The sequence below is a fragment of the Geotrypetes seraphini genome, chromosome 15, assembly GCF_902459505.1.
Source record: "Geotrypetes seraphini chromosome 15, aGeoSer1.1, whole genome shotgun sequence".
NCBI lineage: Eukaryota > Metazoa > Chordata > Amphibia > Gymnophiona > Dermophiidae > Geotrypetes > Geotrypetes seraphini.
The window spans coordinates 29370258-29390459 of record NC_047098.1 but is presented as its reverse complement, the minus strand read 5'-3'; the positions used below and the strand labels follow the sequence as shown (position 1 = coordinate 29390459).

At 40.7% G+C, this 20202-nt stretch overlaps 1 protein-coding gene across 6 annotated transcripts in view; it reads right to left on the bottom strand.

The window, feature by feature from the left end:
* WDR81 (WD repeat domain 81) overlaps positions 1-20202 on the bottom strand; it is a 64822-nt gene that overhangs the window by 27940 nt on the left and 16680 nt on the right. For 3 of the 6 annotated variants that reach the window (XM_033921499.1, XM_033921498.1, XM_033921496.1), the window contains 2 exons: positions 15504-19054; positions 2715-2822 (listed from right to left, as the gene is read on the bottom strand). In XM_033921499.1, the coding sequence (XP_033777390.1) occupies positions 2715-2822; positions 15504-18987 (3592 nt within the window). In that variant the 5' untranslated portion in view covers positions 18988-19054. Of the gene's footprint in view, positions 1-2714; positions 2823-15503; positions 19055-19620; positions 20197-20202 lie in introns of those variants that run through there. The other 3 variants (XM_033921497.1, XM_033921501.1, XM_033921500.1) reach the window with 3 other exon arrangements.

Below are 20202 nucleotides of genomic sequence, written 5' to 3'. Positions count from 1 at the left end.
ATGTGGAAATGGACAGGGAGCCAGTGAAGCAAGTTCAGGCGAGGGGTAAAGTGAATATAATGTCACTGGTGGAATATGAGTATACTATGCTTCAGCTCCCCCTTCTCATATTCAGTATATTTGTTTCTTTAAGACCTCAGAACCACCACTCCTCCGTCCCACACTAGGTGTTTCAACGGGGAGATTCAAGTGGTGAACTCCTCACCGGTCTTCCTTGTTATAATTTAAATTAGTGCATAACTCTTGTAACTCTTATTACTCATTAGTTTGTAATTAATACTACTTATCTTAGTAATGGTGATATGTTCATTTCTCACAATGAGTTAAGTGTTAGGACCTGACAAGGGGGAAGACGATAGGACAAATTTTAAATTTAAAAAAATTCCACTACATTAACACTTCTGATAAGAGTCAACATTTACAATGTGGGGAATGCCAGTGGTGTGAGACAACTATAGATGGTGCACAATGGGAGGTACTGGGGAAGCACACCACTATCGTGTCCAGATGCAATACTGACTGTAATAGTAAGTGGGTCGTTTATGCGATCATATGTCCCTGCAATCTTATCTATATAGGGAGGACGAGCCTTTCGATTAAAACTCAGTTGAACGAGCACAAATCTCGGATTAATAAAGCCCTCATTCAAGCCCCGATAGTTTACCATATGATCAACTTTAAACATACGGTGTTTGAATTAAGAAGGAGAGTAATTGGCAGCTTACAACAAGATGGGAGGGTGGGTGGGAATATGGAGAGAGACTTAAATTTGAAGGAACAGAGATGGATCCACAGACTTAACACGGTTGCACCGCAAGAGTTGAATGCTGAAGTCGAGTGGGCTTCTGTGTTCTGACTTGTTTATGTTCATGGGCTTTTCTTAGCTAATGAATTAGATCAGCAGGTTGATTGGGGAGCATGCGCCCTGGGGGGCAGGAGGCGGGTTCTTCTTGGACCAGTCAAACCCAGGGAGGCGGTCTCTTAGCAGGAAGCGTATATAATGAGAGCCCTAAGAAGTGGCCGCCATCTTACAAACAGAAACGGACAGTAAGTTGGATGACAGCGGTTTTGGTAAGAAAAAGATTATTGATACAGCTCTTAAGTAATGGATTTGAGGGTTACTAATCCGGATGATGTGATTTGTTTTAGTGTGGATTCCTGACGAAACTTTGGTGAAACATGTCAGGTCCTATCGCTTAACTCATTGTGAGAATTTAACATATCACCATTACTAAGATAAGTAATATTAATTACAAACTAATGAGTAATAAGAGTTACAAGGGTTATGCACTAATTTAAATTATAACAAGGAAGACCGGTGAGGAGTTCACCACTTGAATCTCCCCGTTGAAACACCTAGTGTGGGATGGAGGAGTGGTGGTTCTGAGGTCTTAAAGAAACAAATATATTGAATATGAGAAGGGGGAGCTGAAGCACAGTATACTCAGTACCTTAGAAATTTGGATACAAGTAGACTATTAATCTTCTAAGGTGACATTTTTGCCATTTCTTGAGAGTTTGGACTGGTGGAATATGAGGCATGCAGAAGCGTTCTGAACAGATTGAAGGGGAGAGATGTGGCTTAGCTGGAGACCTGCGAGAAGTGAGTTGCAGTAATCAGGCAAGAGGCAACGAAGGTCTTGGCAGCATGCTCAGAAAAGAAGGGATGGATTTTAGCGATGATGTAGAGCAGTGTTCTTCAACCTTCTAACACCTATGGACCAGTGGAAATAAAAGCAGCGTCTTTCCTGGCTGCTACATCCTATAGAATCTGGTAACGGTATGAAGGGTAGATCATGTAGCCACTCTACAAATCTCCTCAGGCGAAAGAGCCCTAGTTTCCACCCAAGTGGAGTGCACTTTCAATGCAATCGGTGGCTGTTTAGCATAGTTCACATACACGGAGGAAATGGCCATCTTAATCCATCTGGAAATCGAGGCTCTAGAGACGCCAGCCTCCTTTTCTTTGGAATGACTTCAGAGGTCACTTCCAATCAATACTATAAGGGTTAGGATGAGGTAAAAAATTTACTAAAGCCTTAATATATTCAAATCATAAATTATCATCTCTCGAGTCCATACCCAATAATTTCATTTTCAAGCAAATAGTCCTCTTCCAACTTTCAAAACCTATCACATATGTCGCCAAGAGGTTGATCCTGCTAGCAGACAGACTTCCACTGTGCGAGTCCGCATCTTCTCCCAGGCAGAGGTCCTGCAAAGTGAGAACCTCCAGGCACTGAGCCTCCAAAGAACACTGAGAAAAAATACCTGAAAATAATAAGACCTCAGAGCAGATCAAAAACACTTCAAAGCAAATTGCTTGCAGAAATAAACTGAGGGGGCAGGAGCAGCTCCCTGGGAAGGAGGTAGAGTAAAAACATGATTGAATTTTCTGCAAGCAATTTGCTTGTTCAGATACAAGACCCTAGCATTCAGGATCACTAGACCCACTGCAATAGAAATCATATTATAATGCAAATAAATAAAAATTTGGTGAATCAGCACCACTGTTTTTCTTTAAAACTATATAAAACACTAGATAAGTTGCCTACAGTTTCTGGAAACATTCTCTTAAATAATTCCATAGAGGGTCAAAAAACAATTCCTTAGCTCATAAACTTTCAAACTGTACTTACTTGATATGGAAAAAGAAAAATAGCATTACAACATTGCAAAATAATTCTTTATAAATAAAAAAGGGGAAACATTACCAACATAGCAGGATGTAAGTAGGCGCAATAGGTTCCGAGCTATAGTTCGAGAGGTCACAGTGGGCCCTAACTTAGCTGACAGCCACCTCACCATCTTATAGGTAGTATCTAAAAGAAAAACAAAACAGGATTATAATATTCATTCTACAAGATGTATTGCAAAAAGAGAAGTTATCAATCCACTCAATTTGTTATTGCATCATTTACTGAAAAGTTCTCTTCAGATCCTTGGTCTGTATCACTTGGGAGTGGGTGGGAAGGGAAGCAACAGTTATAACTCTAGCAGCTAAGCCTGAGCATTAACAGAAACACTTTCTAAACTGATTATTAAACTTCTCAGCAGTCCAGATTGTTGCCTTTACAGAAGAATCTGGGAGTGTCAGTCAATATCAGGAAACTCAGGTCCTCAAGTTTCAGGTTCAGGAACTGCTACACGTTAAATCCAGATAATGCTTTAAAAGGTTTTAGTTCAAACAAAAGCTTTCATTCCTGGAGAGAGTTTAAGAAGAGAAGTGGTGCAGTGATGGAGGTTTGAATCAACATAGAGACTGAATCCCTATGAAGTAAAAATAACGTGTCCAGGTAGGCACTGGGGGTCATTAGGCATTAGGTGGACAAATGAAAGCAGCTCAGAATTGTGGGGGGTGGGGGGGTTATTTAAGGAGTTTATTTTTTATACTTACTACCCATCCAGTAGCAAAAAGCTCACAAAAAAATAAGACAGAAATGTTTTATTCATAAGTGGAATTCTGTGCAAATCTAAGTCCACTGAAGATGCATCATTGGACTACTATGGTGTGACCTTCAGCAATTTGCAGCTTTGTGCTTTTACAGGCATGATATATAGAATCAACTGTCTCAATAAAATAAAATGTTTATGAAGACACACACTTGTCATAAAAATCAAGACGAGACAAAACCACACAGCAAACAAATCTTAGCACATAAGACCTCAGCTCTCCATCTCCCACATACCACTTAACCAAGCCTGGGTGCCTCCTCCTCCACTATCAATCCCTTCCCCCAGTTCCAGCCAGACCTGGGCTCCTTTCCTCCCTCCATAGCCAGACATCCAGAACTGAATTTCCTTTGCAAAGATAAGGCTTGCCCAGGATAATGGTGGACTTGTGAGCAACCCAACTCATTCATTGTCTGGTGTTGCTCTTTTCCATCTGCAGAAGAGGAAACTCAAGGTCAGGCTGTCAAAGAGAGTCGCAGAATGATTTCAACAGATAGGCATGCCTAAAGAAGTTTGCTCATTAATTCCCTGTCCACGCCACACAGCAGTCAACTATTCAATTAGTGTGACCAGATAAGGAAAACTGAAGAAAAGCTTATATTCTGATACTACCAAGGCTTCTAAGTTAGATTTTGTTTTTGTAATGCAAACAGATAATGGATCTTTTAAGTCTATCTGGGAAAATTCCTGTTTGAGATGATATATTGACACATACAAGTGTATCAGCCTAAGACAAAACCAATATCTACAATAAATCAAGCTGGGCATGAAAAACAATTAGCATCTTGAAACATCATCCATGTAATATGATTCTCCATAAGACCCTGTCCTGTGTCTACTGCAGTGGTTCTTAACCCTTTATATGTCATAGGCCTTTGAGTATCTCCCAAGAAAAAGTCATATGAACATACACATAGTGGAAGAGGGCTGTTAGAATGTACAGCAACCCTGACCCATCCTCTACCATGGTCTTCCTGTAACTAGAGTAATCATTACATTGGTGAGTTCTATTCCGCTATTACCTTGCGGTTCAAGGCGGATTACAAAAGGAGTTATCTGGCCATTTCCAGAGGAATTGAAGAGTAGAGCGGGTGCTTCAGAGAATTGGGACGAGTCTTGCGGTGTTAGTTTGTCTTCCAGGATTCTTCTAATCCCTTATATTCCTACAAAATCCTTAAGATCAGAAGAGAAATCTCTCCTCTTAGTCCCTTCACTGAGACTCATTTATTCAAGGAAAGACACGATCTTTTCCGTCACGGCCCCTCAAATCTGGAATACGCTCCCAATCAATATAAGGGAAGAAAAATTACTTAGTAAGTTTAAAAGTCTCCTGAAAAGCTGGCTTTTTAAGGACGCTTTTAACTGAGTTATGCAAATTTTATATATTCAGGATGTGTGTTAGAGTACTAGTAATGCTGATAGGTGAAAATTGAGCAGGTATCTTTTTCCCCATCTTGTTTCATCACCTCGCCCTTTTTATTTGTTTATAAATTATATTTAATCCTTTATTTTTTACCTTATGTGTTTGGTTGGTCTAAAGTTGTTTTAACAGTCTGCTTTGATTAATGTGTTTTTCTTTTTTACCCCAATTTTATCATTAATTGTAAATCGCATTGAATTATGATTTTGTGATCAAATCAAATTTTTATTAAACTTGAAAATTCTTGAATAGCAAAGTTTTTATTTCTTTTCTGAATGATTTGCAGTCTGGGGTCATTATCAGTAAATTGGAGAGTTGGTAGTCTAGTTTTGCTGCTTGTGTGGCTAGAAGGCCATCGTACCATTTTTTTCATTTGACGTCTCTGATTGAGGGATGCGTGAATGGTTTGTGGATTCTCCTATGCCTGGTTGAGGTAGTTTGGATTAGGCAGTTGTTTAGGTAGGCTGGGCTGTCTCCATTTATGGTTTTAAATAGTAGGCAGTAGAATTTGAATAGTATTCTTGCAAAGAATGGGATGTTGCACAGCTAGGTAAGCTGATGACTGCTAAAAGGTTCCACCCTGATTTTTCTCTTTCTTTGCTATTTCTGCTGCCCTGCAGGTACTAATCATATATCATCTTTAGATTTCTTTACATTACATTGTGTATATCGTATATATGCTCGTTCCCTGCCCACTTAAAATGAAGCATCTACAAAATATAAAACAATGTTGTCTAGTCCGAATTTAAAAAAAAAAAATTCATTTGAAGACAGAGGTCAATATTCAACTGCATATCTAATATAGACTGTTTCAAATTTTATGTAACTCCTGAGGGAATTCTGCACAACTGCACAGTGCTGAAATTGTGCGGTAAAATGAGAAGTGAATGGTTACACATTGAACCACTTTCTCCTTCTGTGCCAGCTTAGACTTGTACTTGAGCAGTCAGGTCTAGGACAGTACAGGAAGAGAGCCTGATGTGCAGCCATTCATTCCCTTCTCTTCTTGCCACACAATTTCAACAGGAGGTGGAGGTGGAGCGAGAGTGAGCTTTTGCCAATGGCTCAGTGTGTGCCACGAGGATTGTGAAGGGAGCAATGTGACTGTGTGCCATGGGGATGAGGGAGGGAGGGCAGAGAAAGCACAGTTACTTACCATAACAGGTGTTATCCGGGGACAGCAGGTAAATATTCTCACATGTGGGGTGATGCCATTCACGGAGCCCAGTACGGACAGTAATAAAGTGTACTGTCACTTTAAACTTGATAAAAAAGCTTCGAGACTGCCCACACCACATATGCGCAAGTGCCTTCCCATCTGGCATCAGCTCGTGGTTCCTCAGTTTCGTAAGCAAGCTAAGAAGCCAACCAGGGGAGGTGGGAGGGATGTGAGAATATCTGTCTGTAGTCCTCAGATAACACCTGTTACGGTAAGTAAACTGTGTTTTATCCTTGGACAAGCAGGCAGCATATTTTCACATGTGGGACTCCCTAGCTTACTGAATGGGATGATGGGAAAGTTGGCCATTAGGAAGAAAATTAATTCTGTAAAACTGCTTGGCCAAAACGATCATCTCATCTGGAATAGGATTCTAGACAGTAATGAGATGTAAATGTGTGAATTGAGGACCAAGTAGCTGCTTTACAAATATCTTCAATGGGAGTGGAATGCAAAAAAAGCCACTGATACTGCCATAGCTCGGACCTTGTGTGCTGTAACACATCCCTTGAGCTGCAGCACAGCCTGAGCATAACAGAAGGACATGCAGGTTGCTAACCATGTGGAAATAGTTTGGTTATAGCAGGCTCAACCTGTTAGGAATAAAAGAGATGAACAGTTGAGGTGGAATCCTGTGTGGCTTAGTTCTTTGTAAATAGTAAGGCAAGTTTACAGTTCAATGTATGAAGAGCAGTTTCTCCAGGGTGAGAATGAAGCTTTGAAAAGAAGACAGGAAACACAATGGATGGATTCAGATGAAATTCCATGACTACCTTGGGTAGGAATTTAGGATGAGTTCCAACAACCACCTTGTCATGATGAAACACTGTAAAAGTTGGGTCACAAACAAGTGCTTGAAGTTCATTCACTCGATGAACAGAAGTGACAGAGATAAAGACTACCACTTTCCAAGTTAGAAACTTTTAAGATGAGCAGATGCCAGTGGTTCAAATGGCAGCATCATCAGACTGGCGAGAACCATGTTGAGGTCCCAGACAACTTAAGGTGGGTTTAGTGGAGGTTTCAAGTTCAAGAGACCTTTCATACACTGGGAAACAAGCAAATAAGTAGCCAGAGGTTTACTGTTGAAAGGAGCATGGTAAGCACTAATAGGTGAACTCTGACCAAAGTGGTCTTAAGTCCAGAGTTGGATAAATGGAGAATATGGAATTCCAATTCCAATATGGAATATGAATTCCAATATGGAAGGAATAAAAGATGTGGAGGGATCCAGGTGATGGAAATTACACCACAATGTGAAGTGTGTCCACTTGAGTCGATAGCAATGCTAAGTAGAAGGTTTTCTAGAAGCAACAATAATGGCTTGTACTGGTTCAGAAAGACTGAAATCTGCTGAAGTTAGGTCGAGAGGTACCAAGCTGTTAGGTGCAGAGACTGTAGACTGGGATGTAACAAAAATCTTTGATTCTGAGTGAGCAGAGATGGAAATATCTGCAATGGCATTGGATCCTTGACATTCAGTTGATATAAAAGGGAAAACCAAGGCTGTCTGGGCCACCAAGGAGCTATTAGGATCATGGTGGTCGACTCTTGTTTCAGTTTGATTAACGTCTTCAGAACTAAAGGGATTGGCAGAAACGCATACAGAAACTTGTGTGACTAACCCAGAAGAAACGCATCCACCTCCAGACGATGAGGAGAGTACTGTCTGGAGCAGAATTGAGGCAACTTGTGGTTGTGGGAGAGACACAAACAGGTCTATCTGAGGCGTCCCCCATAGTGAGAAGATGTGGCGTAAGACTTTGTAGTTGAGAGTCCACTAGTGGGGCCGAAGAAATCTGCTGAGCTTGTCGACTAGAGCATTCTGTTTCCTTTGAGAAATATGTTTTGAGGAATTGCCCATTTCCAAATGTGCTCAGTTTCTTGACACAGAGGAAGAGAGCCTGTTCCACCCTGCTTGTTGATGGCTTGTTATACATGGCTACTTGATTGTCTGTGCAAACAAGGACCTGATTGGAGAGATGATCATGAAATGTTTTCAGAGCATTGTGAATTGCCTGCAACTCTAGCAGGTTGATGTGGAATGTCTTCTCTCAAGCAGACTACCCTGAGTCCTGAAACTGTCTAGGTGAGCTCCCCAAGCATACATGGATGCATCCATCGTGAGCATGTTGTGATGTGGAGGAATGTGAAACAGCAAGCTTCTGGAAAGATTTGTCAGATTCAACCATCACTGGAGAGACTGACAAAGAGGCGAGGTGACTGATCTGTTAGGATAAGGAATCTGTGGCCTGAGACTTCCAAGATGCTAGGGCCTCAGAGCTGATCTGAGATGAAGTTGAGCGAAGGGAGTTACATGAACTTTGGATGCCATGAGATCCATGAGACGCATTATTTGTCTTGCTGAGATGTTTTGCAAAGTGCACATATTATTACAAAAGCGAAGCAAGGTGTTTTGTCTTTGTTGGGGTAGGAAAGCCTGTAGAAGATTGGTGTTGAGCATGGCTCCTATGAACTCCAACACTTGAGAGAGTTGTAGATGAGACTGGAAAGTTGACTTCAAATCCTAGAAGTTGGAAAAAAGCTATGGTCACTTGAGTTGCTGAATGCACTTGCTGAGGTGATGCAGCTTTTATCAACCAATCGTCCAGATGCAGAAATACTTGAAACCCGTGGGTACGGAGGGTTGCTGCTGCCACCACCAGGCACTTTGTGAATACTCTTGGGAGATGAAGCAAGGCCAAATGGCAGAATTTTGTATTGGGAATGCTGATGATTCTCACGAAAATGAAGAAACTTTCTCTGTTTGGGGTGTATGGATATGTGCATATAGGCCTCTTTGAGGTCTAGAGAGCACAGCCAATCATTTCATTCTAGAAGTGGGTATAGGGTTCCCAGGGATAACATGCAAAACTTTTCTTTTGACTAAATATTATTGAAGGCTTGGAGGTCAAAAATGGTTTGAAGACATCCTGTCTTCTTTGGAATTAGGAAATACCTGAACCCCTAATTTTTCTGAGAAGGGAGTAGTACTTCTATAGCACTTAGTTGAAGCAGAGCTTCAATTTCCTGAAGAACGGACAACTGTTGAGATGTGAAAGAGATCTCTCTTGGAGAGTTGTTTGGAGGAATGTTGATGAAATGAATAGAGTAGCCCTCCTGAATGACTTTGAGGACCCAGGTGTCTGTGGTAATGAGAGTCAAATATTGATGATATATGAGAGGTCAACCTCCGATAGGTTGGGGAGGTGGTTGAGATGGGGGTATTCTGACTATGCTCTCTAGAAACATGTCAAAAAGACCGAGCTGGTTTCCAAGGAGCAGAAGTCTGAGGTTTCTGAGGCTTTTGCAATTTCTGCCTCTTCTGAGAAGATTTAGATGGCTGAGTCTTAGTCTTGAATCCCGTTAAGTGGTTCACCTTTGTTCATGCCAGTAAGTCTTTGGGTACAAACCAGCCAAATAGGGGGTCTAAAGGATAACTTGTAATACCTTCATTCAACAATTTTTATTTCACACATAAAGTGTCTTAATTTATAAATGGTTAAATTTTTATTAATCCACTTGTTCTAAACATGTAAACAATACCCTAATTTAAAAATAGGACTCGTCCACAAAATCTATGAGGTTGAAGTTTCATAAATATGCATAATTCTCAGTAGAGACCTCTTATAACTTGGATGTTATTTCAAGTCCTCATTCTGAATGCATGTGATGTAATCATTTATTTCAAAACCTCCTTCCTAACCTCAAATTTGATTATTTATTAATTTATTAAATATTTAATTAATGATAAATTAGTTAAAAAACTGACTAACTGGAGAGTGCAATTTTTTGATTATTTAACTTCATCAATTATATATTTGTCTAAATATGTACTTTATAGAAGAGCAACAACACTTATCTTGATGGCTTTCCAGCCAGAACCAACGTTGGGGAACCATGAACTGCCCGACGCTCTCACTAGATTTAGAGCGTTTCAGCTAGTAGATAGCCTTCTTCGGGGGACAATGTCGCTGTTGTGCCACGTGAACGCATGTCCTCGGCGCATCCAAGACATCTAAGGAAATACTTTTTTACAGAAAGGGGGTAGATGCTCTCCCGGTAGAGGTGGTGGAGACAAACACTGTGTATGAATTCAAGAAAGCGTGGGACAGACACGTGGAATCTCTTAGGGAGAGGAGAAGATAGTGGATGCTACAGATGGGCAGACTGGATGGGCCATTTGGCCTTTATCTGTCATCGTATGTCTATATTTCTATATATAACAGTTAAGTACGCCTTGTTAACCATGCAAACTTTCCCTCTCCCATACATCAGGGGGAGCTCGGGTGGAATTTATACCATGGTAATAATATACTGTATATTTAGCAGTTGAATATCACCGTTTAAAAATTAAGTTATTAGTTAAGTGACACTGCTCCCAGAATACCTCAAATCATACCTTGTTTCTGGATAGATAACTTTGGCCATGTAACAATTTGTGTGTCCAATATTCTCTGTTTTAAGTGCTGTGTTTTAAAGAAAAAAAAGCTTACATAATCAGCACTGTTACCAATCACACAAGTTCTTTTGTGTATTGGCTTCTAATTTTTAACCCAAAATTTACTTTTACATGATGTAAACTTAAGAGAAATGTGCATAATCATAATGGCAAGGTACATTTTAATTCCCATCAACAGAAATTTCTTGATGCCATAGCATGGTTAAAAAGCCTTAGACTTTTTTGGGGCTGTAGCAATATCATAACATAATGAGACATAGAAAAAGACTATTTTAAAAATAACACAAAGAAAATTCAAGAAAAATGTTTACATTTAGAAACAAGTTCTTCAGTTTAGCGAACAGATACACATTGTAGACTGGGATTCCAACATTTAATCTTTGTGAAAAAAAGAAAATACCTCAACTTTGGATCCAAAGATCGGAGAACAAAGAGCAAAAGAGAACCGGCATGGCTTACCATACAGGTGAAGGAAGCCATAAAAGAAAAGAAGGACTCCTTCAAAAAATGGAAATGCATAAAGACAACCGAAGCCTGGAACAAACATAAAGATGATCAGAAGAAATGTCACAAGGCGGTGAGGGATGCAAAACAGGAATATGAGGAAAAAATAGCCCAGGAGGCCAAAAACTTCAAGCCCTTCTTTAGATACGTGAAAGGGAAAAAACCTGCAAAAGAGGCAGTGGGACCCCTGGACGACCAGGGAAGAAAAGGGTACATCAAGGAAGATAAACAAATCGCAGACAAACTAAATTCCTTCTTTGCGTCCGTCTTTACGAAGGAGGACACCTCAACAATACCTGAAGCGGAGAAAGTGTTTGCAGGAGAAATAGAAGACAGCCTCACCACAGTTGAAGTGGACTTAGACCAGATATACTATCAGATCGACAAACTTAAAAGTGACAAATCCCCTGGACCGGATGGAATTCACCCGAGAGTCTTAAAGGAATTGAAGGTTGAAATCGGAGAGTTATTGCAAAAACTTGCAAACCTGACAATCAGAACTGGACAGATACCGGACGACTGGAGGATAGCGAACGTCACCCCAATTTTCAAAAAAGGATCGAGAGGGGAACCAGGCAACTATAGACCTGTGAGTCTTACGTCTGTCCCCGGCAAGATGGTTGAAGCACTGATCAAGGATAGCATAGTCCGGCACTTGGACGCACACGACTTGATGAAACCCAGTCAACATGGATTCAGGAAAGGGAAATCATGTTTGACGAATTTACTCCAATTTTTTGAGACCGTGAACGAGCAAATTGATAGTGGGAAGCCGGTGGACATAATATACTTGGACTTCCAGAAAGCGTTCGACAAAGTTCCACACGAAAGACTTCTCAGGAAACTACAAAGCCATGGCATAGAGGGGGATATACAAAGATGGATAGGCAAATGGCTGGAAAACCGAAAGCAGAGAGTGGGCATAAATGGGAAGTTCTCCGACTGGGAGAAAGTGACTAGTGGCTAGGGCTCGGTACTTGGACCGATCCTTTTTAATATTTATATAAATGACCTGGAGGAAGGAACATCCAGTGAGATCATCAAGTTTGCAGACGATACAAAACTATGCCGGGCAATCAGATCGCAGGAGGATAGAGAGAAACTCCAGAGAGATTTGTGTCGGTTAGAAACATGGGCGGAGAAATGGCAGATGAAGTTCAATGTGGAGAAATGCAAGGTAATGCATTTAGGCAATAAGAATAAGGAATACGAGTATACAATGTCAGGTGCAACTCTGGGGAAGAGTGAACAAGAAAAGGACCTGGGTGTACTGATAGATAGGAGCCTGAAGCCGTCGGCACAATGCGCGGCAGCAGCAAAGAAGGCAAATAGAATGTTGGGCATGATAAAGAAAGGAATCTCGAGTAGATCGGAGAAAGTTATAATGCCGCTTTATAGGGCAATGGTCAGACCGCACTTGGAATACTGCGTCCAACATTGGTCTCCCTACCTAAAGAAGGATATAAAACTGCTGGAGAGGGTGCAGAGACGAGCAACAAAACTGGTGAAGGGTATGGAGAAACTGGAATACGAGGACAGACTTATAACACTAGGATTGTTCTCCCTTGAGAAAAGGAGACTGCGTGGTGATATGATCGAGACCTTCAAAATACTGAAAGGAATCGACAAAATAGAGCAGAGAAGATTATTTACATTGTCCAATTTGACACAGACTAGAGGACATGTACTGAAGCTAAGGGGGGACAGGTTCAGGACTAATGTCAGGAAGTTCTGTTTCACTCAGAGAGTGGTTGACACCTGGAATGCCCTCCCAGAGGAGATTATTGCGGAATCGACCGTCCTAGGCTTCAAGAGCAAACTAGATGCATATCTCCCTAAGAGAGGCATATAAGGATATGGTGGACTATAAATTAAGCCAGGTGTACACCTGGCAGGGCCTCCGCGTGTGCGGATCGCCGGACTTGATGGACCGAAGGTCTGATCCGGAGATGGCAGTTCTTATGTTCTTATGTTCTTATGTAAAATTGTAATTTTATGCTTGCAAAATGGGTGAAACGATCCATGTCTTGAAGACAGAATAATCAAGCAGGCACAAAAAGAAGAACCCCTTGTCTTGGGATAAGGATACACAAACAGGAGAAAGACAGGTGGACGTCTCAATCAACCAAAATGGGTCTTTATTTAAAAATGTACAAATGTTAAGAGAGTCCCAACAAGGATCCCTGTTTTTGCAGCGTTCAGCATGGACCGCCTAGCGATTTTACTATAGCACGTTTGGAAAGTACAATGCAATCCAGTGTCCCCTGAAGAAGGTGTTATCCAGTTGCGCCAATACAGGGATCCTTGTTGGGACTCTCTTAACATTTGTACAATTTAAATAAAGACCCATTTTGATTGATTGAGTATGTCAGCCTTGTCTTTCTCCTATTTGAAGACAGAATAGCCAGATGGCAGCACCGAAAGATGAGTCACTCTGCTTCAGTCTGTTCTACTTCCATATGCTAGTGAGAAGACTGTATCCCACAGGTCTGAGCTAGCTTGGGTGAAATGTACAAAACATGTGAAGGTGGTAGAATGTTTGCTTTGGTGTCCATTTATTTAAGCAACCTTATCATAAAAATATTTGGCATAACAGCTGAACATGTACAGCCTAAAGTTCTATAGGGCATCTACATCAGAACACCAATACTCTAGGCTCCAAACAGAATAGGTATAATTTGCCTAATTACTTTGTATATAGGGAAGCAAAGGGTAAGGAAATGACATTGGCAGTGGGAGGAATGAACCAATTCAGCATTGGGATGTTCAACATTTTTTTTTGGGGGGGTGCTATTGCCATGCTCACTTATGACAGAGCCTTTTATAAAATAAGCATAATGCCATTTTTTAAAAGTACGTATTATAGGTCAGAAAAAAAAATTATCAGTTTTAAAAGCCTATTTATCCAAGAAAGATGTAATTTATCATGGCCTAAAGATTACATATTTCCTGATGTGTCTAAAACACCTCAGCTGAGGAGGGAATTTCTTACTATTGGTGCAACTTTTTTTTCTCTGTGTTTTCCATGTAAAAGTTTCATACCCTATCAAGTAGCTAAGCATGTCTTTAATGATCCTTCTCAACTGGAAGCCTACTTCTTGAACAAGTAACTGGAATAAATAGTAATTTATTGCTGGGTTTAATATCTTCTTTTTGATGGATATTAGAAGGAGATTATAACATACCGTTTCATCCTTACTCTAAGGTTGGCTTGCCGTAATGTGGTGTATTGGACTTGTTTTGGTTTTTTTACTTATAGTTAGTTTAGTTGGTATATTTTTACCATATTGTAAACACGATTTTTCTTTGTAATTATTTTTCAAAATTTTTAAAGTATGTGTACTTGGTGCAACACACATCAAAAGTCATTTTACAAAAGAAAAAACAGAGAAAAAAATGGCATCACTTTGCACAAGTATATGTCATTACATAGCCACATTGGGAGTAATTTTACTAAGGTTTATCCACATGTAAAGGCTTTTTCACACAGAATATGCCTATTATGAAATCGCCCTGTAATATACTTTACATATATACAAATGTGGTGCCTCATAACATAAGAACATAACATCTATGCAGATCACACACAGACAAATCTGAGGGATGTAGTTTGGGCAGAGCAGTGGTGCAACTGTGATATACTCATATTTTATAAAATTCATGCACACATTTGACATTTCTGGGCATGTGTAAATGTACACTGATATCTGTGTGCTGCTGGGTTTAGTTCTGCATGCCTATAATGCACATAGATGCATATGTTGCTTAAATAAGCACCTTTTCTGGACTTCTCACATAGGCACCCTGATATAAAATCAGGCCCACGATAACTTTGCTAATTTCATGTGTAAATGGCAAATTTTGGAAACCTGCATATTTATAGAGAATTAATGAAGGAGCCATATTCCAAAACAAAACCCAGCTTAAAGTGTCAAGTATTGGCTTTGCCAGAGAGGTAAACATGACTGCTGGCTCAAGCTTTCGCTCACAGTTACAGGTGAATCGAAGCAGATATAAAGGCCATTGTAAAATATGGAATACATGTATACCTGAAAAGTCTGCTCACACCACATATGTGTAAACAGCAGCTTTACTAAAACCACTACTTACATGTGTTTGCAGATTTATACAATATATGGAAATGTCACCTAACCCTTCAAAAATCGCCTCCATACGTTTCAGTCGGGGCTCTACTGAGGTTCTTTAGTGCTTTGTCTCCAAGGGTAATGCTCAGAAAAAGGCTTATCGAAAGACCAAATAGAAAAGTCTAAGTTCTAAATACTGTATAAATTCTGAGACACCCTCAGAGCATTTATGAAGCCAAGTTAACTCTGCTTGTGATCACTATAATTATACTCACCCTTACCAAAGGTCAGATCCACATGAATATTTAGCATGCTTACTAAGTACACAGTATCAATATAGAACAACCCAGAGGTTCTTACCCAGGAGGATCTTCTGCTCTTTTTCCTCAGATTGGTCATTCAATTCATGCTCTTCCTCCTCTTGTTCTGTATTTTCATTGGGCAAAACAGCATCCATGGAAATATCATTGCTTACAGGAAGGACAAGCTCTTGGAGTTCTATGGTAGCATCACATTCCTCTTCCTCAGATTCCTCACTCTGCTTCAGGTCCTGACTACTGTCCACAGACTTTAAGCTACTCTTCTCCTTAAGAGAATCACCATCTGTGGGCTTGTCCTCACCCAGCGATACCTCACTAGAGCTGCTCTTGTTACTCAGTCTTCCTATGCTTAAAGCCTCCTGTTCATGGGGCTCCAGGGATTCACTCACATAAAGACCATTCTGGAAATCCTCACTTTCTGTCACATAGACATGATCATGAAAGCTGACTCCTGATGTATAGTCCAGTAGCTCTAGCTCAGAAGGGCTATGTTCATCATCATTTTTTCTTTCTTCACCAAAAGAACAGGACACAGGGGTTCCACCTCCACTTTCCTCATCTTCTGCAGTTCCTCCAAAGGTTTTGCTTTCTTCCTTGGAGTTCTCAACACCAACAAGAATCTGAAGGACATGAGTGAGCAAATGAGCCAGAAATGCTTGGAGCCCCAGTCGGACAATTAATTGTGCCACAAAGCAGTCTGTATAGAGGTAGAATCGGCCATGGAGATGGGAAGGATTCTCATATGCACCAATCAGAGGCTTCAGAAGGTACTTATTGGCATTCTTTGGACCTAAGGCTTTAGCTATTGGCTCAAAGAGATACCAAGCTGCATAGACAGCAGTGTTCTCCTCTGACATCAAAGACAAGATGAAAGGCAAGAGGATCTCCAAACCTTCAGGTGTAATTTTGTTCAGTATCCCCTCCAACTGCTGCCACAGCTGGAAGACAAGTTCACGACCTTGAGACTCATCTTCTGCTCTCCTTGACTGATAGGTTAAAATAAATGTGTGCAGAGATATAAAATAAGGAGGGAAAGGAATAATGGAACAAAATGGACTTAGAAGCTGAGAAGGGCAAGGTGGAGGTAAACCTTTGGAAATCAGTTTGTATTGGAACAGTGTGACAGAGCAGTTAGTTTTCATGTTTTTAAGTAACATATTCTCTGGTGTATGAAGCTGTAGCAATTTTTCAAGTAGGTACTGCAGAGGGACCGGGATCTCCTTAGTGTGATACCTACAGAGCTTCCGCACGGTAAGGAAACGGTCCAATAAGGAATCTGCAGTCCTCAAAGTACGAACCCTAGGAGCAAACACAAGTTCAGCAATCATGACTCCAAGTGCTTGCATATCTCTCTGAAAGAAATCCAAGAGGCTGACCTCGGGCACTTCTTGAGCCTGTTTTATTGATTGTATTTCACTATTTAAACTTTTTACTAAAAAATTATCCAATTTCTCCAACTCTTCCAGGGCTCGGAGGGGATTATAAGTCTCGGGAAGTACAAATTTTCTCTCATCCCCATCAGCCTGGTCTAAAATGGCAGTCTTGTTCTTTCTGTTGAATCGGGAGGCTAGGATTCTATTTTCTGCCTGGGAAGAGGCCAGTATAGAAAGCTGATCCAAAACTCTTCCAGCTGAAGGAATGGAATCCAGAGCTTCCATGCCTTGCTCCAACTCATCATCTTCAGTAGTAGTTTTGTCAACCGACCAGCTACCTGTTGCCTCTAAGACCAACCCATTTATTCCTTCAGCCACCTGATTCTGAGTATCATCCCATACTGTCATCTCTCTTGTGGTCTTAATGACAGACTTTGTGATAAGTGCTTCAGAAGGAATATATGCAGATTCTAATAAGCGCTCAGGGTGTGGTTGATCAAACAGCTGTACCACCCCATAGCTAGTCAGGTTAGTATGATTATCAACTAAGTGTAAACAAACATTTTTTTCCTTGACAGCATCCTTTCCAGCTAGCTTGTATCCAAAGGTGAGATCAATCCAGTGGTGCAGATCCTGGGAGACCTCCCTGCTTTCCAACAGCTGGCGATGAACATCAATGAACTCCTCATAAGAGCTGCACCAAGATGGAATCTCAAGGTCAGGCATGTCTGGGTGAATAGATCTAAAGATGGTAGGGTCTGTATAAAATTCAGGGATACACTCATCAGGGGTCCAGGCTTGCATCCTCTCCATACTAGAAGGATATTCATTTGGTTCCCACTGGGATCGTACATGGCAGCACAACACAGCCTTCGGAGTTCTTCTGGCTTTGTACACATAGTAAGTGATATCAGAGAGAACATCTGAAATGTGGTGAGGGACATGCAGCTGCTCAGCACTTGTCCCACCAGCTACAAAAGCTTGCTTGGTCATTTCATAGGTAAACTCCAGCTGTTTGTCTCCTTTGTTGAGACGGAATTTAGATTTTTTGAGGTTCCTGAATTTGCCATTTTTAGTAGTAAAATCTACTACCCAAGGTAACACTGGGTGGTAATTTGGATCTCCCTCTCGACGCCCAGCTAAGTTGTTAAGTTTCATAAGATAATCAAAATTAGATACTTGTCCATGCACCCAACCCAATACTAACCCCCTCAGTTCTTCTTGACAGACAGATGATCCTTCCAGGCTTGTTTTTTCAGGAAAACTGCTAGTTCTTTCACGGTGCTTTTTTCGAGTTTTTGTTTTCTCCACCTCCATTTTCTCATAGTCACTTAAATTAAGTCTAAGCTGGCTGCATAGTTTCTCATCAATGACAACACTATGAAGGGACAAGGCTCCACAGGCCAAACCTTCTTGATGGCAAGCCTTTATGGCCTGCAGAACACTGAAGAGAATAAAGAGCACTTTGGCATGACTGTTAGAAAGTTTAGCAGGGCTAAATGTGACTACATCATACAACGAATAGGGTTGGTAAGGCTGGATAATGTACAGCATATCTGTTGATTCTAGCATTGCTTCCACAGGGAGAATATTAGAGCATGAGGGGATACCACCTGCAATAAGAATATGCTCTTTGGCAGGGGAGAGGCACTGTGCAGATTTATCCACTTGAATGAATGAACAGCCAAAAACCTTTTGAAGAGCCAGTTTTATTGCACTCAAGGCTTGCACTTTGCAAGTTTCCTGGATACCACTGTATGACTGTACATAAGCTCTGTGGGCCTTGAGCCATAAGTTTTTATAGTTCTGCAAGGCAACATTCTGCATAAAGCTAACTAGTAACTCTGAATCATCCTGCTCAGCTTGATCCCAAATCAATGTGTAGTTCAGTCTCTTTTTCCTCAGGCCATGGATTTCTACTCTCACCCAACCAACAGGCAATTTCTGCAAAGAACGTTGTAAAAAAGTCTGCACCTCAATGTCACTCAACCCTTCTGGACGTGGGCATTGCTTGGGAAGTGACCTTCTTTCCTTTAGGCTCACCAGCCACTTTAGGGGCACAAAGGCAATAACATGAGTCCCCTCTCCAGCAGCAAGTTGTCTTTGGTCAATATGCAGCTCTTTTTCCACCCTCTGCATTAGCCATTCCATGCTGGTGAAGTAGAAATCTCAACATTCAGTCTAAGGTACTTTATGTCATTCTGGTATTCTGGATGATCTATAGGAGAAATAAAAGAAATAAAATAAAATAAGTATACAGTATATTATATTATCCCTTTCCTACACAGTTCACATTTCCTCTCACATTTCTTAGACCCTATATCCAGAAAGAATCTACAGTGCTTTCGAAGGACTGTTTTCATCTTTGAATAGATTACACTATGTAACATGATTTTTGTTCCTGAGCAGTAAGTGTAATTTCCTAATTGCTCATGCCTAAAAAAAACATAAAACATGACTGTTATTTCCATAAAACTTTACTGTTGTGACCAGGATAGTCAATTTTGCAATTTATCCATTTAAAATATGATAACACTGAATTTTCATCTTTTCATTCTTATAAAGTTATAAAAAGCAACATATGACTCATAATTAACATGTGTTTATAATGAAGTTATACAAAGATAATCACAGATTTAGAAGCAAGTAGTTTTTCGAGATTTGCAATTATATTGTAAGTCACTTTCACAAATCTGCCCCCAGATGTAGTTTCTCATCATGTTCTCATTATATTGTCCTTGGTAGTGACGTTCAAAGTCCAGTATACCTGGTAGAAGCACTCACCTTGCTCCTCTAAGTATGCCCTCCTTAAATATCTCAAGATGAGCATCAAGGACATGGACTTTGACATCCTACAGCCCATTTTACTGTAATTCTTCATCAGATTCTCAACCAACTCCATGTAGTTTTTGGCCTTGAAGCCACAAACCACTGAGACAAAGCTATTCCAAGCTGCTTTCTCCATCCTAGTTAGCTTCTTGGGAAATTCCTTGCACTCTATGATCATCTTTATCTGTGGCCTGACAAAGACACTAGTTTTGTTCTTTGCCTCAGACAGATTAGGGAAGATGTCTTGAATTTACTTGAAGGCTGCCAACTCCTTATCTAAAGCTCTGACAAATTGTTTCATTAGGCCCAATTTGATGTCCAGTCAGGGAATCAGCACCTTCCGGAGGTCCACCAGTGGTTCCCATCTGACATTGTTTTTACCCACAGAGAACTCAGTCCGCTGTGGCTAGTCCTGACTTTCATAGTGTACCTTTGTTTCCTTACTGTCCCCAAAGGTAGAGATAGCAGGGAAACTTGGTAACTCTGCCTTAGAGACCTACTAGGAATGATACAAATGACCTCCCCAGCCGTATTCAT